General features: G+C 45.2%; 1 protein-coding gene across 1 annotated transcript in view; it reads left to right on the top strand.

Moving 5' to 3' along the window:
- The first annotated feature begins 1,269 nt into the window (after positions 1-1,269).
- LOC126992611 (homeotic protein empty spiracles-like) overlaps positions 1,270-24,733 on the top strand; it is a 36,734-nt gene continuing 13,270 nt past the window's right edge. The window contains exon 1 of the mRNA XM_050851421.1: positions 1,270-2,338. Within this exon, the coding sequence (XP_050707378.1) occupies positions 1,846-2,338 (493 nt within the window). The 5' untranslated portion in view covers positions 1,270-1,845. The remainder of the gene's footprint in view (positions 2,339-24,733) is intronic.

Below are 24,733 nucleotides of genomic sequence, written 5' to 3'. Positions count from 1 at the left end.
AGGAACTTCCCTTTGCGGTGTCTAAGATTCCCTCCTCGTCTTTCCCTGCAGGCAGCGACTTGGTGTTCACGCGCTTCTTAACTTAACTTGGTGCCTTGCCTTGCAGATATCATTGTGGTAGTGACTATATGATTTTTTTTTCTTTTCTGTCTGTCTATGTTTGGTTCTCTGTATCTATCTATCTATCTATCACGTACATGCCTATACACACACACGCACACACACACACACACACACACACACACACACACACACACACACACACACTCTCTCTCCGATTTCTTATCTAACTCTCCTGTCCAATACCTTATTCTCTCTCTCTCTCTCTCTCTCTCTCTCTCTCTCTCTCTCTCTCTCTCTCTCTCTCTCTCTCTCTCTCTCTCTCTCTCTCTCTCTCTCTCTCTCTCTCTCTCTCTCTCTCTCTCTCTCTCTCTCTCTCTCTCTCTCTCTCTCTCTCTCTCTCTCTCTCTCTCTCTCTCTCTCTCACACACACACACACACACACACACAGCAATCACCGCATCGTCATCCAACACCATCCGTCACCATCCAATTTATATCCTCCTCCTCCTCCTCCTCCTCCTCTTCCCTGGCGGAGTAACGATAACCAACACGTAACATAATTGTGGGGAGCATTGATAACATTAGAACTTGATTCCCTCCCCCGGACACACACACACACACACACACACACACACACACACACACACACACACACACATACGACCCCATATCCATTACAATCACTTTCACTATACATAAAATACTTTTCCGTTTGTGTGTGTGTGTGTGTGTGTGGTCGAAATCGTTGAAATCTCAGGAACGAACAGAAGTCGGTCGTTGTAGGTGGTGGTGGTGGTGGTGGGTAGAGAAATGTGGTTTAAAATTGAGAGAGAGAGAGAGAGAGAGAGAGAGAGAGAGAGAGAAGGCTTAGGCGGGCCCCTCATCTCCGCGTAACTATATATTTACGTACCGAAAGCCGTGTATGCGCTCCCTCATCCCGTCGGTGCCGGGCTCGGAAGCGACGCGCCCTAAGCCTGACACTCTCGGCGCCGAAACTTAAGCCAGCGCCGCGGCGAATCCGACACAACCATTGGATATAAGAGACCCGCCAGCTTTCTCATAATTCGCTGCCCGTTATAACAATAGCAGTTATGTTTGTATTCCATTACGGCGCCCCGCCCTGAGGGAGGAGCCTGCCTCGCGCCCGCCCCCGCCGAACTCGCTCTTCGACCTGCCGCCAGAGGTCACTAGTTGGCGAGGATTTTCAGTCGGGGTTCTGATCGGCTTCCTTGTTATTCTCTTGCTTCTGCCATTGAGTTTCCTGCGGCTTTTTACAGTGAAACTTGTTTCCATCAGTCTGGAATTCACACAAATACAAATAACCGCAGTTTAATTAAGCTTCTTTACTAAATTGTAAAAATCCCTCGGCGATAACAGTATCTATTAATGGTGGAGGAGGAGCCGCTCTTGAGTTAACAGCGCGGCGGCCAATCAGCGCGGAGATTTGCACCTGCCTCGCCACGCGGCGGCCAATCACGGCGGGCCCCGCGGCATGGCGATCCAGGCGGTAAGCTCCATGTGTTGATCATGTAGTCAACATCGTGTAAGTGTCAACATTACTATCTAGGCTTCCTGTCCGCCTTTCCTACGTGTTGATGGGAGCTTCGGGGACGTGCCAGCCCGTGTGAGCAAACCCGACGGAGTGTTCGTGCGACGCCTCGTCCCGCTGAGCCCCAGACGAGTGTGTGAGGAGAGAATGCGGTGAGCGAAGCGAGAGCGAGTAGCTGGGCAGCGGCGCTACACTGCTGCTGCGGCTCCCGTGTGGCGGCGGACGGCGGGGTCATGATTCCCACACCCTCCACCGTCATCCACACGCCCTCCCGCCCCAAGCTGGGCTTCTCCATTGACAGTATCGTTGGTCGTGGTGGAGTAGGCTCCCGGGGGTCGCCGCCCCCCTCCCCCGGGTCCCCCCGAGGGAGCCCCAGGCCCAGGAGTCCCCTGGGGTCCTTCAGCGACGTGCACAAGCCACAAGTTCGTATCCCTGAACCCATCCACCCGCTGGTGGCCACGTCGGTGCCCACGTCCCTGGCCCACCATGTGACCGCGCCCGCCCTCCACTCCCTGCCGGGGCTGCACATGCCCCAGGCGCTGCACTTGGCCACGCTGCTGCCCCACGGAGGAGCCCCGGGGCTGCCAGCGGCCATCCCGCCTATGTTGCTGGGCCAGATGCCACACCTGGGCACCCCCCTACCCCCCGCGCCCGGCCCCAGGGAGTTCCCGCTGTACCCGTGGCTGCTGTCCCGACACTCGCGGCTCTTCGGTCACAGGTTTCCAGGTAAGGCCCGCGATGCTTGTTTGTCCCGCCGCAGCGTCTGGCGGCTGCCTGCCCGTGGGGGCCAGCCGTGGCCAGCCATGGCCGCCGCAAACCCACACGTCAGACGCCCACCGACGCACGCCTCCCTGCTGTCCCGCCGCCCGCCGAGCGCGTGTGCACGGGCGTAGGGCTCAAAAACCTTCCTCTCGCGGGACTAATTAGCGGCCCTGGTGTACGTGTGGCCGAGGCTGTTGTGCCATTATTAATAACACCCGGGAGCCATTACGGCTGCGGCGTAGCGGGCGGGGCGTGGCGGCGTCTGGGTTGTCGCGGTCGCGTTGTGGCGAAGGAGGGTGATGAGGTTGATGCGTGGGAGGAAAATAACAAAGATGGTAATAAACAAATCATATGTAATGTTAATATTTTTACTATATTTATTTTTGGTATTATTAATATATTATTATTATTATTATTATTATTATCCTTATTATTATTATTATTATTAACATCATTATTATTATCTTATATATCTTTTTTTCGTTATTTCTATTATCATAATTACCATTACTGATTATTGTTATTATTATTATTATTATTATTATTATTATTATTATTATTATTATTATTATTATTATTATTGTCATCAGTATTATTACTATCAATATTACTTTTGATTATCGGTTATTATCATCATCGTAATCATTGTCATATTTTAATTATGAACTACCATTGTATTATCTTTATTTGATATTCGTTATTATCATATTTTTGGTTATTATCAGTAGCAACAGCAGCAGTAGTAGGAGGAGTAGGAGTAGAAGTAATAGAATTAGTAGAGTAGTAGATGTAGTAGTAGTAGTAGCAGTAGTAGTAGTAGTAGTAGTAGTAGTAGTAGTAGTAGTAGTAGTAGAAGCAGAGGTAGTAATTATAATTGCTTTTACTACTACTACTACTACTACTACTACTACTACTGCTGTTGCTGCTTCTAATACTTTTACTTTTACTGCTGCTACTTCTTTTTCTACTACTATACTACTACTACTACTACTACTACTACTACTACTTCCATCACCACCACCACCACCACCACCACCACTATACTCTTATCCCGTCCCCGTCACTAACACCAAGTCTCCAGGCACTAACGTTTTTGCCCATCAACCAATTGCTTCTCTAAACAACGGAGCGAGGTCGTGTTGGCTTTATACGCCCGTAACTCTTGCCTTATGGACCAAACGTTTTCCTCGTCACTACAACCAAGTCACAATGGCCGTCTCGTAAGTCACGGTAGCTGAAAGTCGCCCTTGTCCAAATGGCGGGTAATGTTACGTCTAGTTTTTCAGCGTCTTAGCAGCGATGTAAGAGCTTCTTGGTACAACGTTACACTTAAGTGGTTTGGCTGAATAATGCTGAGAGGGACATCTTTGTTAGTTACCCAGTCAGTCAGTTACCCATTCAGGCAGGCAGGCAGGTAGTTAGTTATTCAGTCAGTCAGTCAGTCAATTAGTCAGTTACCCAGCAAGTCAGCCACTCAGTCAGTCAAGCAGTCATTTAGTCATTCAGTCATGCAGGCAAGCAGTCACTCACTCACTCACTCACTCACCCAGTTACCCAGTCAGTCAGTCAGTCAGTCACACGGCACACCACACAAATTGATAGGAATATATATTATTTGAGAGTGATGATTCGGGTTATCAAAATGTTCTTATATTCCTAATCAGTCAGTCATGTGTGCTATTTCACTTAAAAGTATTGGTAACAGTGGTGCTAGTGGTAACAGTAGTAGCAGTAGCAGCAGTAGCAAAAGTAGTAGTAGTAGTAGTAGAAGTAGTAGTATTATCAACATTGGTGTTCCACAGGCCTCTGCCCTATCACCCACTCTCTCCCTGTTATTCATCAATGATATTCTTTCCATAACAAACTGTCCTGTCCACTCATGCGCTGACGACTCCACTCTGCATTATTCAACTTCTTTCAACAGAAGACCCTCTCGACAGCAATTGCGAGACTACAGACTGGAGGCTGCAGAACGCTTAACCTCAGACCTTGCTATCATTTCCGATTGGGGTAAAAGGAACCTTGAGTCCTTCAATGCCTCAAAAACTCAATTTCTCTACGTATCAACTCGACACAATCTTCCAAACACCTATCCCCTATTCTTCGTCAACACTCAGCTGTCACTTTATTCAACACTAAATATCCTCGGTCTATCCTTAGCTCAAAATCTCAACTGGAAACTTCATATCTCCTCTCTCGCTAAATCAGCTTTCTCGAGGTTGGGCTTTCTGTATCGTCTCCGCCAGTTCTTCTCCCCCGCACAGATGCTTTCCATTTATAAGGGGCTTGTCCGCCCTCGTATGGAGTATGCATCTCACAGCTCTTCTGGACAGAGTGGAGTCTAAGGCTCTTCGTCTCATCAGCTCTCCTCCTCTTACTGATAGTCTTCTACCGCTTAAATTCCGCCGCCGTGTTGCCTCTCTTTCTATCTTCTATCGATATTTTCATGCTGACTGCTGTTTTGAGCTTGCTAACTGCATGCCTCCCCCCCCCCTCCCGCGGCTCCGCTGCACACGACTTTCTACTCATGTTCATCCTTATACTGTCCAAACCCCTTATGCGAGAGTTAACCAGCATCTCCATTCTTTCATACCCTTCACTGGTAAACTCTGGAACAGCCTTCCTTCATCTGTATTTCCTCCTGCCTATGACATCACCTCTTTCAAGAAGAGTGTATCAAGACACCTCTCCACCCGAAATTGACCTCTCTTTTGGCTACTCTTTACTTTTGTCTGTTATGGGAGCGGCGAGTAGCGGGCTTTTTTTTTCACTCTTTTTGTTGCCCTTGAACCGTCTCCTTTGTTGTAAAAAAAAAAAAAAAAGTAGTATATATCGTAGCAGTAGTAGGAGGAGGACGAGGAAGAGAAGGAGTGGTAATAACAAGAACTTAAGCAAAGCAAGTAAATAACTTACTTCACGTTAACAAACATATCAACATCAGCGACGGCGGCGGCAGGGGCGGGGCAGCAGAGTCTGGCCGCCATACTGGAAACGCAAAGGGAGGTTGAGGGGAGGGGAAGGGTCGAAACGGAAGAACGGGAATGAGAAGGGTGAGGGAAAGGGAAAAAAGGAGACGGTAGAAGTGAGATTAGGCGTGGAGGGAAGAGAAAAAGAGAAGAGAATGAGAGAGGGAGAAGGGAGAAAAAAAAGTAACAGGCGGAGAGGGGAATGGGAGGAAGAGAAGGGAGAAGAGGGAAAGAGGAAAGGGAGGGAAAAAGATAAAAGTGAGATTAGGGGTGGAGAGAGGAGAAAAAGAGGGGAGAGAGGGAGAGAAGGGAGAATAAAAAGTAATGGAGGAGGAGAGGGGAAAGGGAGAGTGAGTGAAATATCGAGAGGGGAAAAGAGGGAAAGGGAGAGAAGTAAAAAAATGGAGAAGAGGAACAGAGAGAGAAGGAAAAGGAGGTGGAGGAAGGAGCGGAGGTAAAGAAACAGGCAGCGCAGAGAAGAGAGGAAGAAAAGAGGGGAAGGAAGGCAAAGAGAAATAGAGAAGGGGAAGAAGGAAGGAAGAAAAATGAGAGAGAAAAAAAAGTAAATAGAGTGCAGTGGAAAGCATGAAGAGGAGACAAGAAGGAAAGCGGAGAAGACAGAGAGACAGAGAAGGAGAGGGAGAGAGAGAGAGAGAGAGGGAAGGAGAAGGAAATCGAGAGGAACGGGGAAGAAATCTGAGAAGGGTCGTGGAAAAGGACATTGAGACGGGACAGAGAAAATGAATAGGAAAGGATATTGGTGGAGTAGACGGAGTGGACAGAACGGGCAGTCTCTTAAAGCCACGAACACAGGAGACCAGTGACTCGCCTCTTTATCCCAACCGTTGTATCGTTCATAGCATTGTTAGTGTTCGTTGTTCTAAGAGTCACATTTTTAAACATATCGTCGCCCAAGCTCACACATAATTAACCCCTCCGCTGCGATTGGCACGGATTTGGCTTTCACTGGTAGCCTGGTAACATATTATAGTCCCAGGTCTTTCTCTGCCCCTGTGGTGGATAGTTAGTGTTTCCCATGTGGTATTGGTGTGCTGGATATCCCTCCCAAGATGCAGGACTTTACATTTTTCTTCATTGAATTGTAGCAGCCACTTTTTGTTCCATTCCTGTAGCTTGGTGAGGTCTTCTGGTAGGAAATCTGCAGTTAAGGGGTTAAGGCTTTCGGAGGAGTTCTGGGCATTTCCAGTGGTATTTTTATGACCCTGGTGGTAGTTTGACCCTTTCTCTGTACCATGAACGTGAAATAACACTCATGAGAACCCGATTGGTATCTTTTCTGGACTTTGGAAACAGATGATGTGAGAGGAGGAAGCGTCTGACAGTACCGACATTATTCCGAAAGAGTGGTGCGAGGGACAGGCTGTGAGCGGTATGGATGAGCAGGGAGGTGAGGGTAGAGAAAGTAGGATCTCCCTCTATTACTATGTTTCTCAAAGCCACAGAGAAGACTAACCGGGTTTTCCTGTGTGGTGATATTCCCGTTCAATGATGTAGAGGTCGTGTAAAACTATCACAAAACAGTCCATGAAAACCCCAGCAACATCTTCTACGAGAGGCTTTTCAAACTTGCGAACTGAGGCGCCGAGAAATCTATTAACCCGTCCGCTGCGATTGGCACGGATTTTGCCTTCACTGGTAGCCTGGTAACATATGCTCCCGGTTCTTTCTGTGCCTCTGTGGTGGGTAGTGGAGTGTTTCCCATGTGGTATTGGTATGCTGGATTTCCCCTCCCAAGATGCATGACCTCACATTTTTCTTCACTAAATTGGAGAAGCCACTTTTTGTTCCACTCCTGTAGCTTGGTGATGTCTTCTTGTTGGAAATCCGCATCCAAGGGGTTAAGAATACGGGCCTAGGAAGGGAGAGTTTCAAATATGGGCACAAGTTACCGAAGATTAACCCGTGGCAGATCACTATTAGATATATATACACAAGGTCCTTTCCCTTTAGTTTTGCTTAATTATATATACGTACATTTGTTATATGAGACATGAGGATTAGCTGCACACCTCTCCTATGTCACCACGTGTTGAATAAGGCAGGAATAAAGAGCTATACGATACAGGAAGTTGGGCTGGGTTCTGGGTCCCTTTTCACTACTTAAACACACGAGGTCCTTCCCCTTTAGATTTCCTTAATTATATATACGCCTGTTATATGAGACGTGAGGCTCAGGTGCACGTCCTCGTATTCCACCACGTGTTTAAAGAGGCAAGAAATCAAGATAGCTTTACGGTACAGGAAGGAAGAAGGGTTGGGTGGTGGGTCCCTTGTCATATACATAGAGGATACATATATTGGTCCAAAACACCGCTCAAACTGTATATTCACGTTTACTTTATCATTATTATTATCAGAACGCTTTGGCGCGTCTCCCTTCACCTTCAGAGTGTTATTATCAAAATGTTTGCCTCAGCGTCCTCCCGAAATTGACCTCTCATTTTGGACAGTCCTTTGATCTCTATTCAGGAGCAGGGAGTAGCGGGTTTTTTTTATATTTTTTTCTTTACGCCCTTGAACTGTCTCCTTAGCTGTAAAAAAAAAAAAAAAAATCAAAAGCGACTACACACACACACACACACACACACACACACACACACTGCCTGCCTCCAAATCATCAAGACGCCTCACCACCCGAAATTGACATATCTTTTAGCCACTCTACTTTTCTCTTTTATAGGGGCCGCGATTACCGGGTTTTTTATTTCTACACTTTCTTTTTGTTGCCTTTGAGCTGCTTCCTTTGCAGTTTGTGTAAAAAAAAAAAAGAGGGATGGCGATGATGTGCCCAGCAGCAAGCCTTCACGCAAGCTGTGGTCGCTCGTGGCACAAACATTGTCCTGAGGTCTTGCGTGCTGTCATATATTTGATTTATTTTATGTTTAATAATTACTATACGTGCTTAAAAGGTGCATGAGGGTTCCGGAAGATTTTGAGAAACTACGTGCCATATATTTTTTGTATGATTGCATCCATAAACCTTTACAGATTTTGACATTATAAATAAAGTCTATATTGTGTTGGTCAGCGGCCGCGCGAGGCATGGGTGGGAGCCTGGCTCTTGGTTCGATCAGCGGAACTTAAGGTCATGGTCCATATTCTTAAGCGTATCGGCCTCCTATTACAACTATTTCTCAAGGCCACAGAGGAGATTAACTGGGTTTTCATGTTGTTGTTTTTCCCGTTCAAAATGCAGAAGTCGAGTGAAACTATAACCAGCATCACAAAACAGTCCATGAAACAACAGCAACTTCTACAACGGGAGGCTTTTCAAACAGCCGAACCGAGGCGCCGAGACATTTAAAAATACGGGCTCTACTCTCCCTCCTTCTTAACTCATATCGTTCACGTCTGTTCTGTCTCCTCTAAATCCTTCCCTCATCGCCGCAGCCCTTTCAGTCCCTCTCTTGCCTAACGGAAATGTGTTACTATCCCTCATAACTGGTCCCTCATTGCTGCAACTCTACTTCCTAACACCTTTCAGCCCTCACTCACACCCACAGCACCTTCCTTCCTCACCTGCACACACCCCCACCACCGCCCTTCCCTCATATCCATCCCTCACTCCCAAACCCTATAACCATTCCCTCATCTTTTCAGCCCTCACTAACACCGTAGCATCTTCCTTCCTTATCTCCGCACAGCCTCACCACCACCCTTCCCTCATATCCTTCCCTCATATCCTCCCAAACCCTCATAACCTTTCCCTCATCTTTTCAGCCCTCACTAACACCGTAGCATCCTCTTTCCTTTTCTCAACACAGCCTCACCGTTACCCTCCCTTCATCTCCACATCCTTCCCTCATCTTTTCAGCCCTCACTCACACCGTAGCATCTTCTTTCCATACCTCCACACACCCTCATCATTACGCTTCCCTTCATCTCCACATCCTTGCAAACAGCTCCCACTTTCCATATGCTCACATCCACTGGCATCCTTACCCCTTACAGCCTCTCCCTCACACCACCGTCACCCCTCTATGTCCGCTGCTCTATATTTCTCTCCAAGCAGTTCTTTATTTCTTTATTCTCTCATCCATATTCATCCGTTCCACTCCCACTCCACTTCACTCCACTATACTACTCCTATGATACTTTTTTTCCTCACCTTGTCTTCGCCTCTCTCCTCCTCCTCCTCCTCCTCTTCTTCTTCCTCTTACCCTACCTGTTTTTCGCTCTCCCTTCCCTCCTTCCTTCATTCCTTCCTTTCTTCCTTCCTTCTTCTCCTTAACCAGCTCTTTTTCTTTCTTTTTTTCCTTTTTTTTTTTTAGCTCTATCTCTTTGTAACTGTCTTATCTTGTGTAATTCTCTCTCTCTCTCTCTCTCTCTCTCTCTCTCTCTCTCTCTCTCTCTCTCTCTCTCTCTCTCTCTCTCTCTCTCTCTCTCTCTCTCTCTCTCTCTCTCTCTCTCTCTCTCTCTTTCTCCCTCTCTCCTCCTCCTCCTCCTCCTCCTCCTCCTCCTACTCCTCCACCCCCTGAAACCACTAACCACCGGACGCGCCTTATAAGAATACAACTAACAAATGCTTCTCCTCCGCCTCCTCCTCCTCCTCCTCCTCCTCCTCCTCCTCCTCCGTCCATCCGTCCGTCCACCCATCATATTTCTCTCTCTCTCTCTCTCTCTCTCTCTCTCTCTCTCTCTCTCTCTCTCTCTCTCTCTCTCTCTCTCTCTCTCTCTCTCTCTCTCTCTCTCTCTCTCTCTCTCTCTCTCTCTCTCTCATCTCTTCTCTTCTCTTGTTCTCTACCTTTCCCTTCCCTTCCCATCTCTTCTCTTCTCTTCCTTACCCATCCGAAAACCACCATCATCACCACCACCACCACCAACAACAACAACAACATCACCACTATTCCCCTCCACTATACCGCAAAAGCCACTCGCCCATACACCACTACCACCACCACCACCACCATCATCACCCTCTCCCACGGCCAGTCATCACCTCGCTAACTCTCATTATTGCCGCTTAATCCGGTTAGCGAGACACAGCTGCCCCGCGAATGTGCTAAATCTGGGCTGGAAAAAGTGTGTGTGTGTGTGTGTGTATGTGTGTGTGTGTGTGTGTGTGTGTGTGTGTGTGTGTGTTTAGTAATGGTAGTGGTAGTAATAGTAGTAGTGGTAATTGTAGTAGTAGTAGTAGTACAGGCTCAATAGGTCTGTTACTAACGCTTCCTCTGGTTGTGTTTTCCCATCCTACGCTCCAATATGAGACTCACGCAACTTCTTTTCTCCTAGGTTGAAAAGAGGAAGGCGAAGAATGATGAGACAATTAGAGACAAAGGTTCCTATTCCTAAACGTAAACATCGGGCCCCCAATACGACTATTTCCCAAGGCCACAGAGAGGATTAACCGGGTCTTCATGGGTGATTTTCCCTCTCAGTGTGCAGAAGTCGTGTAAAACCATCACTAGAGTCTCAAAACAGTCCGTGTAGATCCGAGTAACTTCTACGAGAGACTTTTAAAACAGGCAAACTGAGATGTCGAGGTGTTTAAATGTATGGTACAAAGGCCTGCCCGTCCGATCAATACAACTAAGAGAACTAATACAGCTAATTCGATGATCTCTCAGTATAAGATATTTAATTCACATCCTAAAACTTTTGATATACTTTGTTGATTACACACACACACACACACACACACACACACACACACACACACACACACACACACGTATTTTTTTCCTCATAATGCAGGTGTTAACATTATTCAACATTTATGCTTATTTTCTTCATTCATATTCAGTTTTCGGAGAGAGAGAGAGAGAGAGAGAGAGAGAGTGTGTATGTGTGTGGGCGGGTAGGTAGTCCTTGGTCATTCAACATATGCTGCTTATTAAGGGGGAAATATCGATGACTCAAAAACAGACTGACGCATTTATAAGAGAATTCTGTATGTCTTGGCACGAGGGAAGGAACATAGGTAGAGGGGAAGGGAGATGGGCTAAGCTAAGGTCGGTATCGTCAGACGCTCCACCTCTCACATCATCTATTCCCAAAGGCCGAAAAGGAGGTTAATCAGGTTCTGTGGAGTGGTATTTTAGGTTCATGGTGCAGAAGAATGGTCAACCTACCACCAGAGTCATAAAACTACCCCTGATAAAGCCCACACACAACTCCTACGAAAGCCTTGTCAAATGTGTGTGCTGGGGCGCCGAAATGTTTGATAATTATATGACCCTAAGTTAGTCAATCTACTCATGCTGTTTGTTAAGAGAGCAGCGTCGCGGGGGCACACACACACACACACACACACACACATTTTTCAGCGTCAGGGAGGAATTTTGAGCGTAGCGTCCAACGTGTCATTACCGCGGATAAGAACTCGCATTTATAACCAATAGACGCAAAAATAATGTTTGTAAAAGCCTGCTGCTGAATCTGTTTATGAGATTTAATGGCTTGTGGTGTCTCGAAGCGATATATTATGCTTTTCTTCGCACTCTGAATATAAACTTATTGATGTAAATGTAGTGCTTGTTGTTTTGTTGGTCATGGAATTATTTATTATATGCGTGGAAATTTTCTGGTGATCTCTGTGGATTTAGTGGTAGAAGTGGGGGTGGTGGTGATGGTGGTTATAGTAGTAGTAGTAGTAGTAGTAGTAGTAGTAGTAGTAGTAGTAGTAGTAGACTTGTTATTTTTACTTTCACTCTCTTTCCTCCTCTCATTTTTTCTTGATATCGTTTTTATTGTTATTATCTCTCTCTTTCCCCTCTCATTTTTTTTCCTGGTATTGTATTTGTCATTACTATCATCATGTCTACTATTATCATTATCAATCTTATTATTACTCCTGCTCTCTTTCCTTTCCTCTCATTTTTTTCCGGTATTGTTTTTATCGGTATTATTGTTTCGTCCGCCGCTCGAGACCACAATCGCGACAGGTGTTACGAGAGACGCGGCCTTATCGAGACGCGTCGCGAGATGCCCCAACAACACCTGTCCAAGGGAGGAGGAGGAGGAAGGGAGGGAGGCGGAGAGGGAGGCGGAAAGGGAGAAGGAGATGGACGGAGTGGGAAACGGAGAGGGAGAGAGAGATGGAGATGAAGGAGAGAGAGGAGAGGGAGGAGGAAGTGGATAGGGAGAAGGAGAGGGAAGAGAGGAAGAAAAAAATCCCTTCGTGTGCATATGATTACTATGAGGTGCCCCGTGTGTGTGTGTGTGTGTGTGTGTGTGTGTGTGTGTGTGTGTGTGTGTGATGTGAGCTTCAGTTTGTTTCTTCATCACCTCCATCACCATCACCACCACCATCACCACCACCACCACCGCGTCCGCCACTTGTCGGATAGCGGCGGTGGTGGTGTTGAAAGACGTGCATATCACCACCATGATCTAGACTGCATCACCAAGTTCAGGAGTGGGCAAGGGTGAGGGCCGCGGCGTTACCATATCATCCTACTTCCACCACGATATATTTTCCTTTTTCCCGCCCATACCCAAAAAGACTTCGATAATCTACGGTATGAACGATAATGCTAATTGGATATCGTTATTGGTATAGGTGCGAGAGTTCGAGGTCTGAAACGGATAAATGCAATGTTCTGAGTGCAATAGTCTGCTGGTATCGCTAATGACGGGGTCTGAATTATTTCGGCGCCCAAGCATACACATATTAGACAAGGCTTTCGTAAGAGTTGTGGGCATTTCCAGGGGTAGTTTTATGACCCCAGTAGTAGTTTGACCCCTCTTCCGCACCATGAACCTAAACAAACACTCATTTGAACCCAACTGATCTCCTTTTCGACCTTTGCGGATAGTTGATGTGAGGAGTGGTAGCGTTTGACAATACCGACCTAGGACAAGTCACCAGCTGCCAGGGTTGTGCCTTTAGGGGGGCATCAGAGACATCTAGAGTAGCTCAATTTTTTTATCCCTCCCCACCTGTCTTGTCACGGGATTGAAGGTCGTGGGACGGGAAGGGGAAGAAAGGAAGAGGGTTGGCAAAGGAAAGGCGTCCGTGGATATCACAAAACACGGAGATCAACCGGACATTATTATCATTAAGAAAACATAAAGAGTTACAGAAGACCAAAATATATTGATAGAGGTGGTTCGAGGACGAATGAGAATCAGACAGCAAAGAATGTAAAATTGGGAGGTTAGACAGAAATACAGATAGAGATAGATAGAGAGAATATATGATAAAAACGCAACAAAGTCTGTAAAATAAAGATAAAATATAGATAGATAAAGATAGATAGACAGAGAGAGGGGCAGTGATCTCTCTCTCTCTCTCTCTCTCTCTCTCTCTCTCTCTCTCTCTCTCTCTCTCTCTCTCTCTCTCTCTCTCTCTCTCTCTCTCTCTCTCTCTCTCTCTCTCTCTCTCTCTCTCTCTCTCTCTCTCTCTCTCTCTCTCTCTCTCTCTCTCTCTCTCTCTCAATAGCATCACGTGGTAGTGTTATGTAACCTTTGCCCCGACCCAGCTACACACACAATGAAAATATGCTATGAAATGACACGAAGAATTGAATGCTCCTTATGCAATGTTAGATGGAGAGAGAGAGAGAGAGAGAGAGAGAGAGAGAGAGAGAGAGAGAGAGAGAGAGAGAGAGAGAGAGAGAGAGTATGGAGGCTTCTTTCTGTCTACTTCTGTCTATATTTTTATCTTCATTTTTTCCTGCTGTCTTTTCTCATTTTATTTTCATCTATATTTTTTTTCAGCTTCAGTTCGCGTTATTTGCTGTCTTTTCCCTCTCCTTTCTTTCTCTCTCTCTCTTTCTATCTTCGCTCTTTCTATCTACCTTTTATCTATATTATTGTCATTTGTTACTCTTTATTTTGTTTTCTTTTGCTGTCTTATTCTCATTTTCTCTATCTATATTTTTTTCCCTCTAATTTGTGTATTTGCTGTCATTTTTTCACTCCTTTCTTTCTCTCTCTCTTTCTATATATCTTCGGTACTTTTGCACATTACATAACGGTTGAGGGAAATGTATCACTACCACCACCACTACCACCACCACCACCACTACCACCACCACCACGAGCATAACTCTCCCCTCCCTCTATACCCTTCCCATCCTCTCCCTGCCCTCCCTCAGAACGATAAAATACTACCCGCTAACAACACCACATTCTTGCTCTCTTCATAATTTATCAGCGATCGTTTGTGTGTGTATATATTTGTATTCTGATTAAACTTTATGTCATCAGGACCCCGAAGTAGCGGAGCGCGCCCTAGGACACCCCTGCCCATGCCCCCCAACCCCCACTTTAGGATTTTTTTTATTTTTCCCTTCTCTTTCTTTCTCTCTGTCTACCTGTTTATCTATCTATATTTTGTCTTCGTTTCGTGCCTCTGTCTATCCCTGTATTATTATTTTTTTATTTTACTTTTTCTTTCTTTCTCTCTTTATCTATCTATATTTTGTCTTCATTTCCTGCTCTTTGGTGTCTTCTCATTCGCTCTCCGTCTATCCCTCTCTATATATTTATTTCTGTATATTTTTTTCGCTTCTTCTTTGTCTCCACTTCATTCAGGATTCTTTACGCGCTGCTCGGCGGGGCTCAGGGCGACTAGTGGCAGTTGGTTCTTGACTGGCGAGGCTTAAACACTGTTGACTCTATTTGACATGTTTATATTGGGACGCTGCCGCCGCCCCCACCTCTCCCCACCACACCCCAACCTATCACAGCTACCCACCCCTTTTGTTGGAGTCGTTTTAGATGCTCATTTGTTTCCTCTGTGTGTGTGTGTGTGTGTGTGTGTGTGTGTGTGTGTGTGTGTGTGTGTGTGTATGTGTGTGTGTGTGTGTGTGTGTGTGTGTGTGTGTGTGTGTGTGTTTTCATTTATCTTAATTATTTTTCGTTAAACGTGTATATAGATGGACAGTCCTTGCGAATAGGTCGTCTTCGTGGCTCTTGACAAACTATTTCCTGTTATTTCAGTTATAGAATGTAGATGGAAATAGGTCCATATTTCTAAACGTATCGAAATCCCAATTACAACTATTTTTCAAGACCACAGAAATGATTAATCGGGTAAAACTATCACCAGGATCACAAAACAGTCCATTGAAATCCCACCAACTTCTACGAGAGGCTTTTCAAATAGGCGAACTAAGGTGTCGAGTCGTTTAAGAATACGGGCTTAAAGGGCCAGTCTCACAGTTCCCCATGATCGGTTAGTAAGCTCCCAAACCAATACCAGAGCCTTCGAAATTTCCTTGTATAGTGTCTGGTGTTTATATTTAAGTTCACAAATTTGATGAAACTATACAGGAACAGTCTTGTGTATTTAGTCTGGCATCGAAGACCTCCCCATTTTGAATTGTATGGGATTCTATGTTCGGGCTGTTACGAAGACACTGTGTTGGACTGTGAGATCGGCTCAAAGTCTTTAGCTCTTTTAGTGGTAGAACGCGACAACCGGGAAACGTTTCATGTCTACGGGAATTGTCTGCTCGCTTAGATTCGAAGTGTAAAAAGATGCAAAATTTGGAGATATTCTTTTCACGAGGCTGAGGATTTTTTTTTTTCTATTTCTTTTCGTTTTTACTGAATTAGAGAAGTCAAACACCGTAGATATTATTATTGTTGTGTTGTTACTTTTATTATTTTTTTATTATATTATTACTTTCTGTTTCCTTTTCTTTTTCTCCTTCCTTTTCTTCTTTTTCTTCCTCTTATCATTATTATTCATATTATCATCATTATTATTATTATTATTATTATTATTATTATTATTATTATTATTATTATTATTATTATTATTATTATTATTGTTATTATTATTATTATTATTATTATTATTATTATTATTATTATTATTATTATTATTACAATTAGTATCAGTTATCATTTCATTTACATTTCTCATCATCGCTGTACGTACTTGCTTGTGTTATTAATCTTTTCATTCATATAATTACTGTCGTTGTCTTTGTTTTAAGCTGTTCTTTTGTTATATATTTTCGTTATTATTGTGTGTTTTGTTGAAGGTGATTGTGGTGATGATGGTGGTGGTAATGGTGATGATGGTGTAGTGGTGCTGGTGGTGATGGGGATGCTATAATGGTGTGTGTGTCTGTTCGTGTTGGTGGTGACAGTACTGGTGGTGGTGATGATGGTGGTGTTGGTGGTAGTGGAGGTGATGGTGGTGGTGGTGGAAGTGGTGATGCATTGATCGAGTTTTTGAGAGTCCCAGAGTGCTGACATCCCCCCTCCGCTGGGACGTGGTGTGTGTGTGTGTGTGTGTGTGTGTGTCTGTGTGTGTGTGTGTGTGTGTGTGTGTGTGTAATTACTGCTTGCTCAAGTGACGTCATCCAGTAAGGTTCTCGCGGCGCCGAAGTTTCATTATTTTTTATTAACGCCATTATTTTTTTATTATTTTTTACGTAACTTCTTTTTAGTTTTTAGTTTATTATGATCTTATTTTTTCTCATTCCCTTATTCCTCTTCCCTTTAATTTTTTTTTTCCTTTCTGTAATTTCTGTTCTCTTATCTTCGGTTTCTCTGTCTGTTTTTTTTTTTTTTTGCTCTCCTTTATCTCTTTCTGTCATTCATTATCTTTTATTCTCTTATTTTTTTCTCATTTCCTTATTTCTCTTCCTTTATGATCTCACTTTTTTCTCTTCTTGTTTTATTCTCTTCTTATTTTTTTTTCTCTACGATTCTCCTTTTTCTCATTCTCTCATTTGTATTCTTTTAATCTCTTGTTTCTTTTTTTCTTATTCTGGTATTTATATTTTCTTATTTTCTTATTTTTTCCGAATTTTCTCTCTGGTGTTCTGTATTTTTTTTCTCATTCTCTCATTTGTATTCTTTTAATCTCTCGTTTCTTTCTCCTTTTCTTATTTCCATACTGTAATTCTTTTTTTCTTATTCTGGTATTTATATTTTCTTATTTTCTTATTTTTTCCGAATTTTCTCTTTGATGTTCTCTATTTTTTCTCATTCTCTCATTTGTATTTTTTTAATCTCTTGTTTCTTTCTCCTTTTCTTATTTCCATACTGTATTGCTTTTTGTCTTATTCTGTTAATTATATTTTCTTATTTTCTTATTTTTTCCGAATTTTCTCTTTTATGTTCTCTATTTTTTCTCATTCTCTCATTTGTATTTTTTAATCTTTTGTTTCTTCTCCTTTTCTTATTTCTATTCTTTTATTCTCTTTTTTTCTTATTCTGGTATTTATATTTTCTTATTTTCTTATTTTTTCCGCATTTTTTCTTTGGTATTCCCTTTTTTTCTCATTCTCTCATTTGTATTTTTTTAATCTCTTGTTTCTTTCTCCTTTTCTTATTTCTATTGTCTTTTTTTCTTATTCTGGTATTTATATTTTCTTATTTTCTTATTTTTTCCGCATTTTTTCTTTGGGATTCTCTGATTTTTTCTCATTCTCTCATTTATATTTTTTTAATCTCTTGTTTCTTCTCCTTTTCTTATTTCTATTCTTTTATTCTCTTTTTTTCTTATTGTGGTATTTATATTTTCTTATTTTCTTATTTTTTCCGCATTTTTTCTTTGGGATTCTCTGATTTTTTCTCATTCTCTCATTTGTATTTTTTTAATCTCTTGTTTCTTTCTCCTTTTCTTATTTCTATTCTTTTATTCTCTTTTTTTCTTATTCTGGTATTTATATTTTTTTATTTTCTTATTTTCTCCGCATTTTCTCTTGGGTATTCTCTTGTTTGTTTTTTCTCATTCTCTCATTTGTATTCTCTTGTCCTCATTTTTTTCTCATTCGCCTATTTGTATTTTCCTGTTCTTTTTTTTTCTTCTCATTTGCACATTCCTTAATCATTTTTTTCTCCTCATATTTGTATTCTCTTTTTTTCTCTTTACTCAATCGCTGATTTCTCTTCTCTTATTTTTTTCTCATTCGCTTATTTGTATTCTCTTATTCTCCTCTGCTCTTACATAACATCGCAAGGCAAAAGAACGTAATGGGAAGGGATACAAAAGACCCAATAGCATAACATTCTACCAAAACAACATTAACAAAACTCGATTTCAGAACACTACATGACACCGTAAAGCTAACCACCGTATTGGAGACTCAAAAACAAGCGTACAAGCATGGCATTACACGTCCCCGATGCCCATTTTGATCAGTCTGCCCCGAGGAGAAAAACATTAAAAACCGCGTCCCAGAATGAAGTGGCTGTGAGCTCCTCCTCGCTGGCCTTATACGTCTGCTGGGCCAAGATTAAGACGCTCGCTTGTCTCGGCCCGTCTCCTGCAGTGGCCGCCTGTTCGTCCATCTAATTTCATTATCTTGAAGGGAAAATAAACGCGCTGGCGAGGATAGTCATGTGTCGCCGGGTGAAAAATTACAACCGCTTGCCTTCCACTTAGTCCTGAGACATATGAGTTTGCTTCTGCTGCCTCTGCGAGCGTACATGGAGGAGGAGGAGAAAGAGGAAGAATAAGAAGAGGAGAAGGAGGAAAAAGAGAAAGAATAAGAGGAGGAGGAGAAGGAAGAGGAGAGTAAGTAAAAGGAGTTAGGAGAGTAGGAGAGATACAAGTGGTTGGTGTCTCCTAACGAACTCTTGGTGTCCCTGATTATGCCTCTGAGCTGCTTTTGCGCGAGGTAGATGAAAAAGAGGAGACAAGTGCTGAGGAAATGCGAGGTACAAGCGGATTGGATATATGGGCAGCTGGGGGTGTTAAGTAGCGGAGAAAAAGTGCATATGAATGGGAAGTTACGAGTAATAGGACAAGTAGATGGGCTGAGGGAAGCATATGAAAGAGTCGAGATGGTTAGAAAATAAAAGATACTAGTGAATGGTATTATATCTGGGCAGCTGTAAAAAAAGAGTTGTAGATGCTTAGAAAATGAAAGGTATTAGTGATGGGGACTATATGGACAGCTATGTATGGATGTAAAAATAGAGTAGGGATGCTTAGGAAATAAAAGGCACTAGTGATGGGGACTAAATGGGCAGCTAGGGAAAGGTGTGAAGAAAAAAAATAGATATGCTTAGACTAGGAAAGGTTTAAGAGTGATGGGCTATGTAGGGGTGATTCTACTCTACAAGCCAGCATGTGGTGATCGGATGCGATTCTATTTGGTGAATCTTTTTAAGTTCCCACATTTAGCTTCCGATGTTACGAACTGTTCTCAGATCACGCGCGATTATTGATGCTGATCATGATTATGTTACTGGTCTGTGTGTTACGCTATTGCAGAATTTGATGTGGTAGTTTTGCTTATGTGTTGGACCTTGATTTTCTGTTTTATTTTAATGCCTGGACTGTGCTTCCGATGCGGGCAGTAGAGTGGCTCGCCAGCTGGTTTGGGGAGAGGTGGCTTCGTACACAGGTGGTGGTGGTGGTGGTGGGCCTGACCGTGTGGCAGGGGCGAATTTACACAAACAGATAGATGGTGGTGGTGGTGGTGGTGGTGGTGAAGAGCCTGATAGTGTGGCAGGGGCGAAATTACACAGACAGATGGTAGTGGTGATTGTGGTGGTGGTGGTGGTAGTGGTGGTGGTCGTCCTGGTTGTGTGGACACGAGTGACTTTATACAAGCAGGTGGTGGTGGTGGTGGTGGTGGTCCTGGCAGGGGTGACTTTGTACAAGGCAGCAGCTGGTCTTTCTTTGCTCTCTTGCCCCCTCTCTCCCTCTCCTTGCACCACATATTCATCTCTCTCTCTCTCTCTCTCTCTCTCTCTCTCTCTCTCTCTCTCTCTCTCTCTCTCTCTCTCTCTCTCGCACGCACGCACGCACGCAAGCCCCGCCCATCCAGGTGGTGCAATTACGTCTGGGTGTGAACATGCTCCCGTGGCTGCGTCTCCTCTAGCTCTCCTCTAGCCGGCGGCGTGACGGGCAGAGTTTTGCCACAAATGGACTCAGATCCTTGTCGTATGGTAATTTTTCGTCGCCATGTCAGCACTTCGCCGTCACCTCTAGGGGTCGTCGGCGGCCCGAGGGGCGAGAAGTGTTCAGCGTGGATGGATTATCTCGTGTTTCAGGATAATTGCAGCGGGCAGGCGTTGTTTTGGGCGGGGAAGGAAGGCCATCCATTCCTCTTTCTTTACCCATGGCGGCGGGCGGTCTCGTGTCCGTGGCGTGCTGGCCGGGGCGGCGGGCGGCCAGGCGGGCTGGTGTTCGGTCCGAAGCCGCGGCCATCCGGGAGAACCATTTGAGGGGCCGCTGCCATGGCCGCCCGGTGACCGCCACCTGAGGCTGGCGACTCCGTGACCCTCAGCTGCCTGACGCAGGGACTGGACGTGACCTTCCACGGTGTACCTGAGGTCATGTCTGCTCAGGCAGGACCCCTCATGCCTTGGAAGCTTAGCCTAGGATATATAATTATACAAGTGTGTTGCGGTAGGACTGGCACCCACGTTGCGGCACAGGAACGGTCGTGATATTACTTAAGCTTCCCTTTGAGCCGCGCTGGTCAAGTTCTCCTCAGTGACACAGTTAGCGCCAATCTCTATTCGCACGACCTATTTAAAAACCTTTTGACCGTACTAGGAGCCTTGACCCTCCCGGCCCCCGTTATTTAGTTAACGTTTTATGAAGAAGTGGCGACACGGCGAGCTCTCGTGGCTCAGTGGTGGGCCGCGACCCGCACACTGACGAACACAGACTTAGAGCGTGGCCGACACTAGGGGAACTATACACGCGAGGCTCCACGCTCCTGGTCACCGGAGAGTGGTGACCTATAGTGTTCGTGATAGCTGGAGGGCCGCTGTCTGGTGTTCCTGGTCACGGCGAGGCCTTGGTCACACACTCCAGGGCAGGGCTGGGCGCCGCGTCACGAGCGTGGCGTGTCGGCGATACCATGCACAGAACGAACACGGGAACACGTCAGCGTCTCATGGCCGCTGCCCAACGTATCCTCTCGGCGCCGCACCTCCCGCCCTTCCTGGCCCGTCCCACCCCACTCTTGACATATTCGGCGAGGCCTCCTGACGCCGTATATGCCACCGTCCTCCTGCCGACCCTCTCCCTTCTCGGCGCGGCCCCCGACGTCTAGCCCGACGCCAGTCATCTGTGCAGCAGTCACCGACAGCCTTGACAGCCACACACTCGTCAGCCCGAGGGAGCGTCCCGGCGCGCGGGTCCCATTAAAACTTGACTTGTGGCCACCAAATAGCGGCAAACCTGCGGCTTTTTGTTATCGGCGAGAAAAGTGTTCATAATTTCAATAGATGTCGAGAGCACAACATTCCTCCATAACTAACCTCCAGACAATATTCCCAGAGCCACAAGCTGCTTAGAATTAAATTCTCATTCAAATATGCGGCCATTTATTACCTCCCGGGAAGGTGTTCAGAATTTCAGATTATGTCGAAAGCATCGCGTCCCTCCCTTCATAACCTCAATGCACTGTCTTCCGAGCCACGACTTGCTGATGATAAAGGTCATGTTTAAACAGTTGGCTCCTTGATAAAAAGATGTTTTGCGGCCTTTTGTTATCGCAGAGGAAAATGTTCAAAATTCAATAGACATCGAAAGTACGGCATTCTTCATACAATATTTTCAGAGCCTCAGTCTCTTAATAATAGTAATAATAATAATATCTTACCTCTTTTCACAGTTCTCCAAACCCTGTATTGCCCCGCCTGGTCCCGAACGCAACACGACATACCCCGCAGCAAACCTCCCTAAGCTCAGTCACTGCATTGATGTCGTTATATAAGTAATGACCCTTCAGCAAGCATCCCTATTAGTTCACCTTGCGTATAGAGGGGCCCGCTAATCACCTCAACCCCTCAACAAGCCTCTCTAAGATCAGTCCGTGGATTGATGTCGGTATATACGTATTGACCACTCAGAAAATATCCCCATGAGCTTACTTAGTGCATACAAGGGTCCGCCAACCACCTCAACCCCTCAGCAAGCCTTTCTAATGTATGGATGTCAGTATATATGTAATAATGGGTATATACGTAATTTGGGTAGGCGGTGGCTGAAGTGGCAGCATGCTGGGCCCACATTCACCACGTGATGGACGACACGAGTTCGAATCCCCACGCTACCACCTCGGATTTTTCAGTCACCGCCGAGTGGCTTAAAACTACCCACATGCTGTCCTGAAGACCACCCATCAACCCATACTCTAGAGGAAACCGTCCAAGAATCAAGAACAAGTTCCGGGGGGGCAGCATGAGCCAAGAGAAGATGGCGCCACTATAAACACTTGCCTGCGCCATGACGGGCTGGGGCTGAATGCCATCCAGGCCCCTCAAGCAAGGCTACCGGCGCAATAGGCGGAGACGTAAAAAAACCAAAAATCAGAAAGCCTCCCATAAGCTCACTCAGCGCATAGAAGGCCCCGCTAACCTCCTCCAATGAAGCAGTATCACCAAGGACCTCGCCTCCCAGTCAGCCTTTATCGCAGACTCCACATCAACGATCGAAAACCAATTAGGCGAGGTGGGCGCGACTCAGCACCTCCTCGCCGCGCTGTTGGGCCTCTGATCACGTTCCCGGCGGCCCAATAATTTCACGGTGTTATTGCCCAATGATAAAAAGGCTCGCGAGGTTATAATTGGCGTCTCACCTCTTTCATTTCTTTCTCTTTTTATTTATTCTATTGTCATACTCTTTATTTTATTTGTACTATGTCTTTCTATCTATCTATCCATCTATCTATGTATATCTATGTGTTTGTCTTTCTTCATATGCTACAGACCTGCATGACCCAACTCTCTCTCTCTCTCTCTCTCTCTCTCTCTCTCTCTCTCTCTCTCTCTCTCTCTCTCTCTCTCTCTCTCTCTCCATCATCATCACCATCTTTATTCTTGGTCTTGTTCTCTTTCTGGTAGCTTCCTATTATCATTATTATTATTATTGTTATTATTATTATTATTATTATTATTATTATTATTATTATTATTATTACTCATGTCAACGAATTGGTGTCATATTTTTCCTTCGTTTTCTTCATTATTAATTAACTCGAAATGGTCTTGCCGTCTGTCGTGTTTTCTCTACCCCCTGCTTTTTAGGATAACATTAGCGTGGCCTCATCTTCAGATAGTCTTCAGTAAATATTTGGTCATATTATCTTCCTTTGGTTTATGGACGTAGTTCATTTTAACTCGGCAATATTCCCTGTTTCCTTATTTATACTATTTTCCTTGCCCTTAGTACAACACCAATAGGGGTATATACGCAGAGCTTTTACAAAACTACCACTAAGCTCAGGAAACCACTCATGGAAACCCCTACAACTTCTGCGAGGGCCTTTGGAAATAGATGGACTAGGGTTTCCGAGAGTTTAACAATACGGCCCTGAGTATCCTGTAGTCCGTCTGTCTGGTCTCGCCGCTCTTCACGCCTGGAGACTCGTTGCCACCAGCCGTGTGTCTATATAAGCCGCGTGTGATTACGGCGAGTATTGCTCATTGTTGTCCATACATTGACGATTAGAAGTAATGACACGGCACTTACGCCACGCCGACACGCTGTTGCCGTTGCTGTCACTACCACCACCACCACTATCACCACCATCACCGCTGCTGCTTCCAATTCTAACAGTACCGTCAACACCATTACTCCCCCACCCCGGACAACACCATCACCACCACCATCACCAAAATAACTGCCCACGAAACCCGAGACAACCTCCACCTCTGTCATCACCACTCCGCCATCAACACCACCACATAAAACATCACCACCACCACCACCACCACACCATCACCACCACTACCAGTCTGTCATCACCACTGCTATCCCCACCACCACCAACACCACCACCGTCGCTCTGTCCATTACTGTCTGGCTGTCAACTGGAGACGTGGAGGAAGGGAGGGAGGGGGAGGGAAGGGTGGGAAGGGGGAAAGGAGGAGGAGGGAGGGAAGATTCTTGATACGACTGACTTACACAGATCCTTCCATCCTTCCCTCCTTTTATCTCCCCTCCTCCCTCCTCCCTTCTCTCCCTTCCCTCTTCCTTCCTTCCATCCTTTCTTCTTTTCTCCTCTCCTTTCCTCTTCCTTCCTATTCTTCTTTACCTGTTTTTGTCTCTTTGTCTCTTCTCTCCCTCTCTTCCTCCCTCCCTCCCTCCCTTCTTCCATCATTCTTTTCCCTTTCCTCCCCTCCCATTCCCTCCCCTCCCCTTCCCTTCCCTTCCCTTCCCTTCATATCCCTTCTGTTCTCACCCCTTCTCTTCCCTTCCCTTCCCTCCCCTTCCCTTCCCCCCTCTTCCCCTCCCACCTTCCTTCCCTTCCTTCCTTCCTCCTTCCCCTCACCTTCTCACACTCATGATTACTGTGATCACTCCGAGCCCGAGCAAGTCTTAGTCCGCTTTACGACGCCTATACAAGGTACTTACGTGATAATTGCTCCCACTCCTGATGATGACGATGGTTGGCTCACTCACTCAGACACTCACAGACAGACAGACATATAGACGGACAGAAGGGAAGGGAAGGAAAGGTTAGGAAAGGAAAGAAACGAGTGGAGAGGA

Source organism: Eriocheir sinensis, unplaced genomic scaffold (assembly GCF_024679095.1).
Source record: "Eriocheir sinensis breed Jianghai 21 unplaced genomic scaffold, ASM2467909v1 Scaffold495, whole genome shotgun sequence".
Classification (NCBI taxonomy): Eukaryota; Metazoa; Arthropoda; class Malacostraca; order Decapoda; family Varunidae; genus Eriocheir; species Eriocheir sinensis.
Note: the sequence above shows the minus strand (reverse complement) of the source record. Positions and strands in the feature narration are given on the sequence as shown.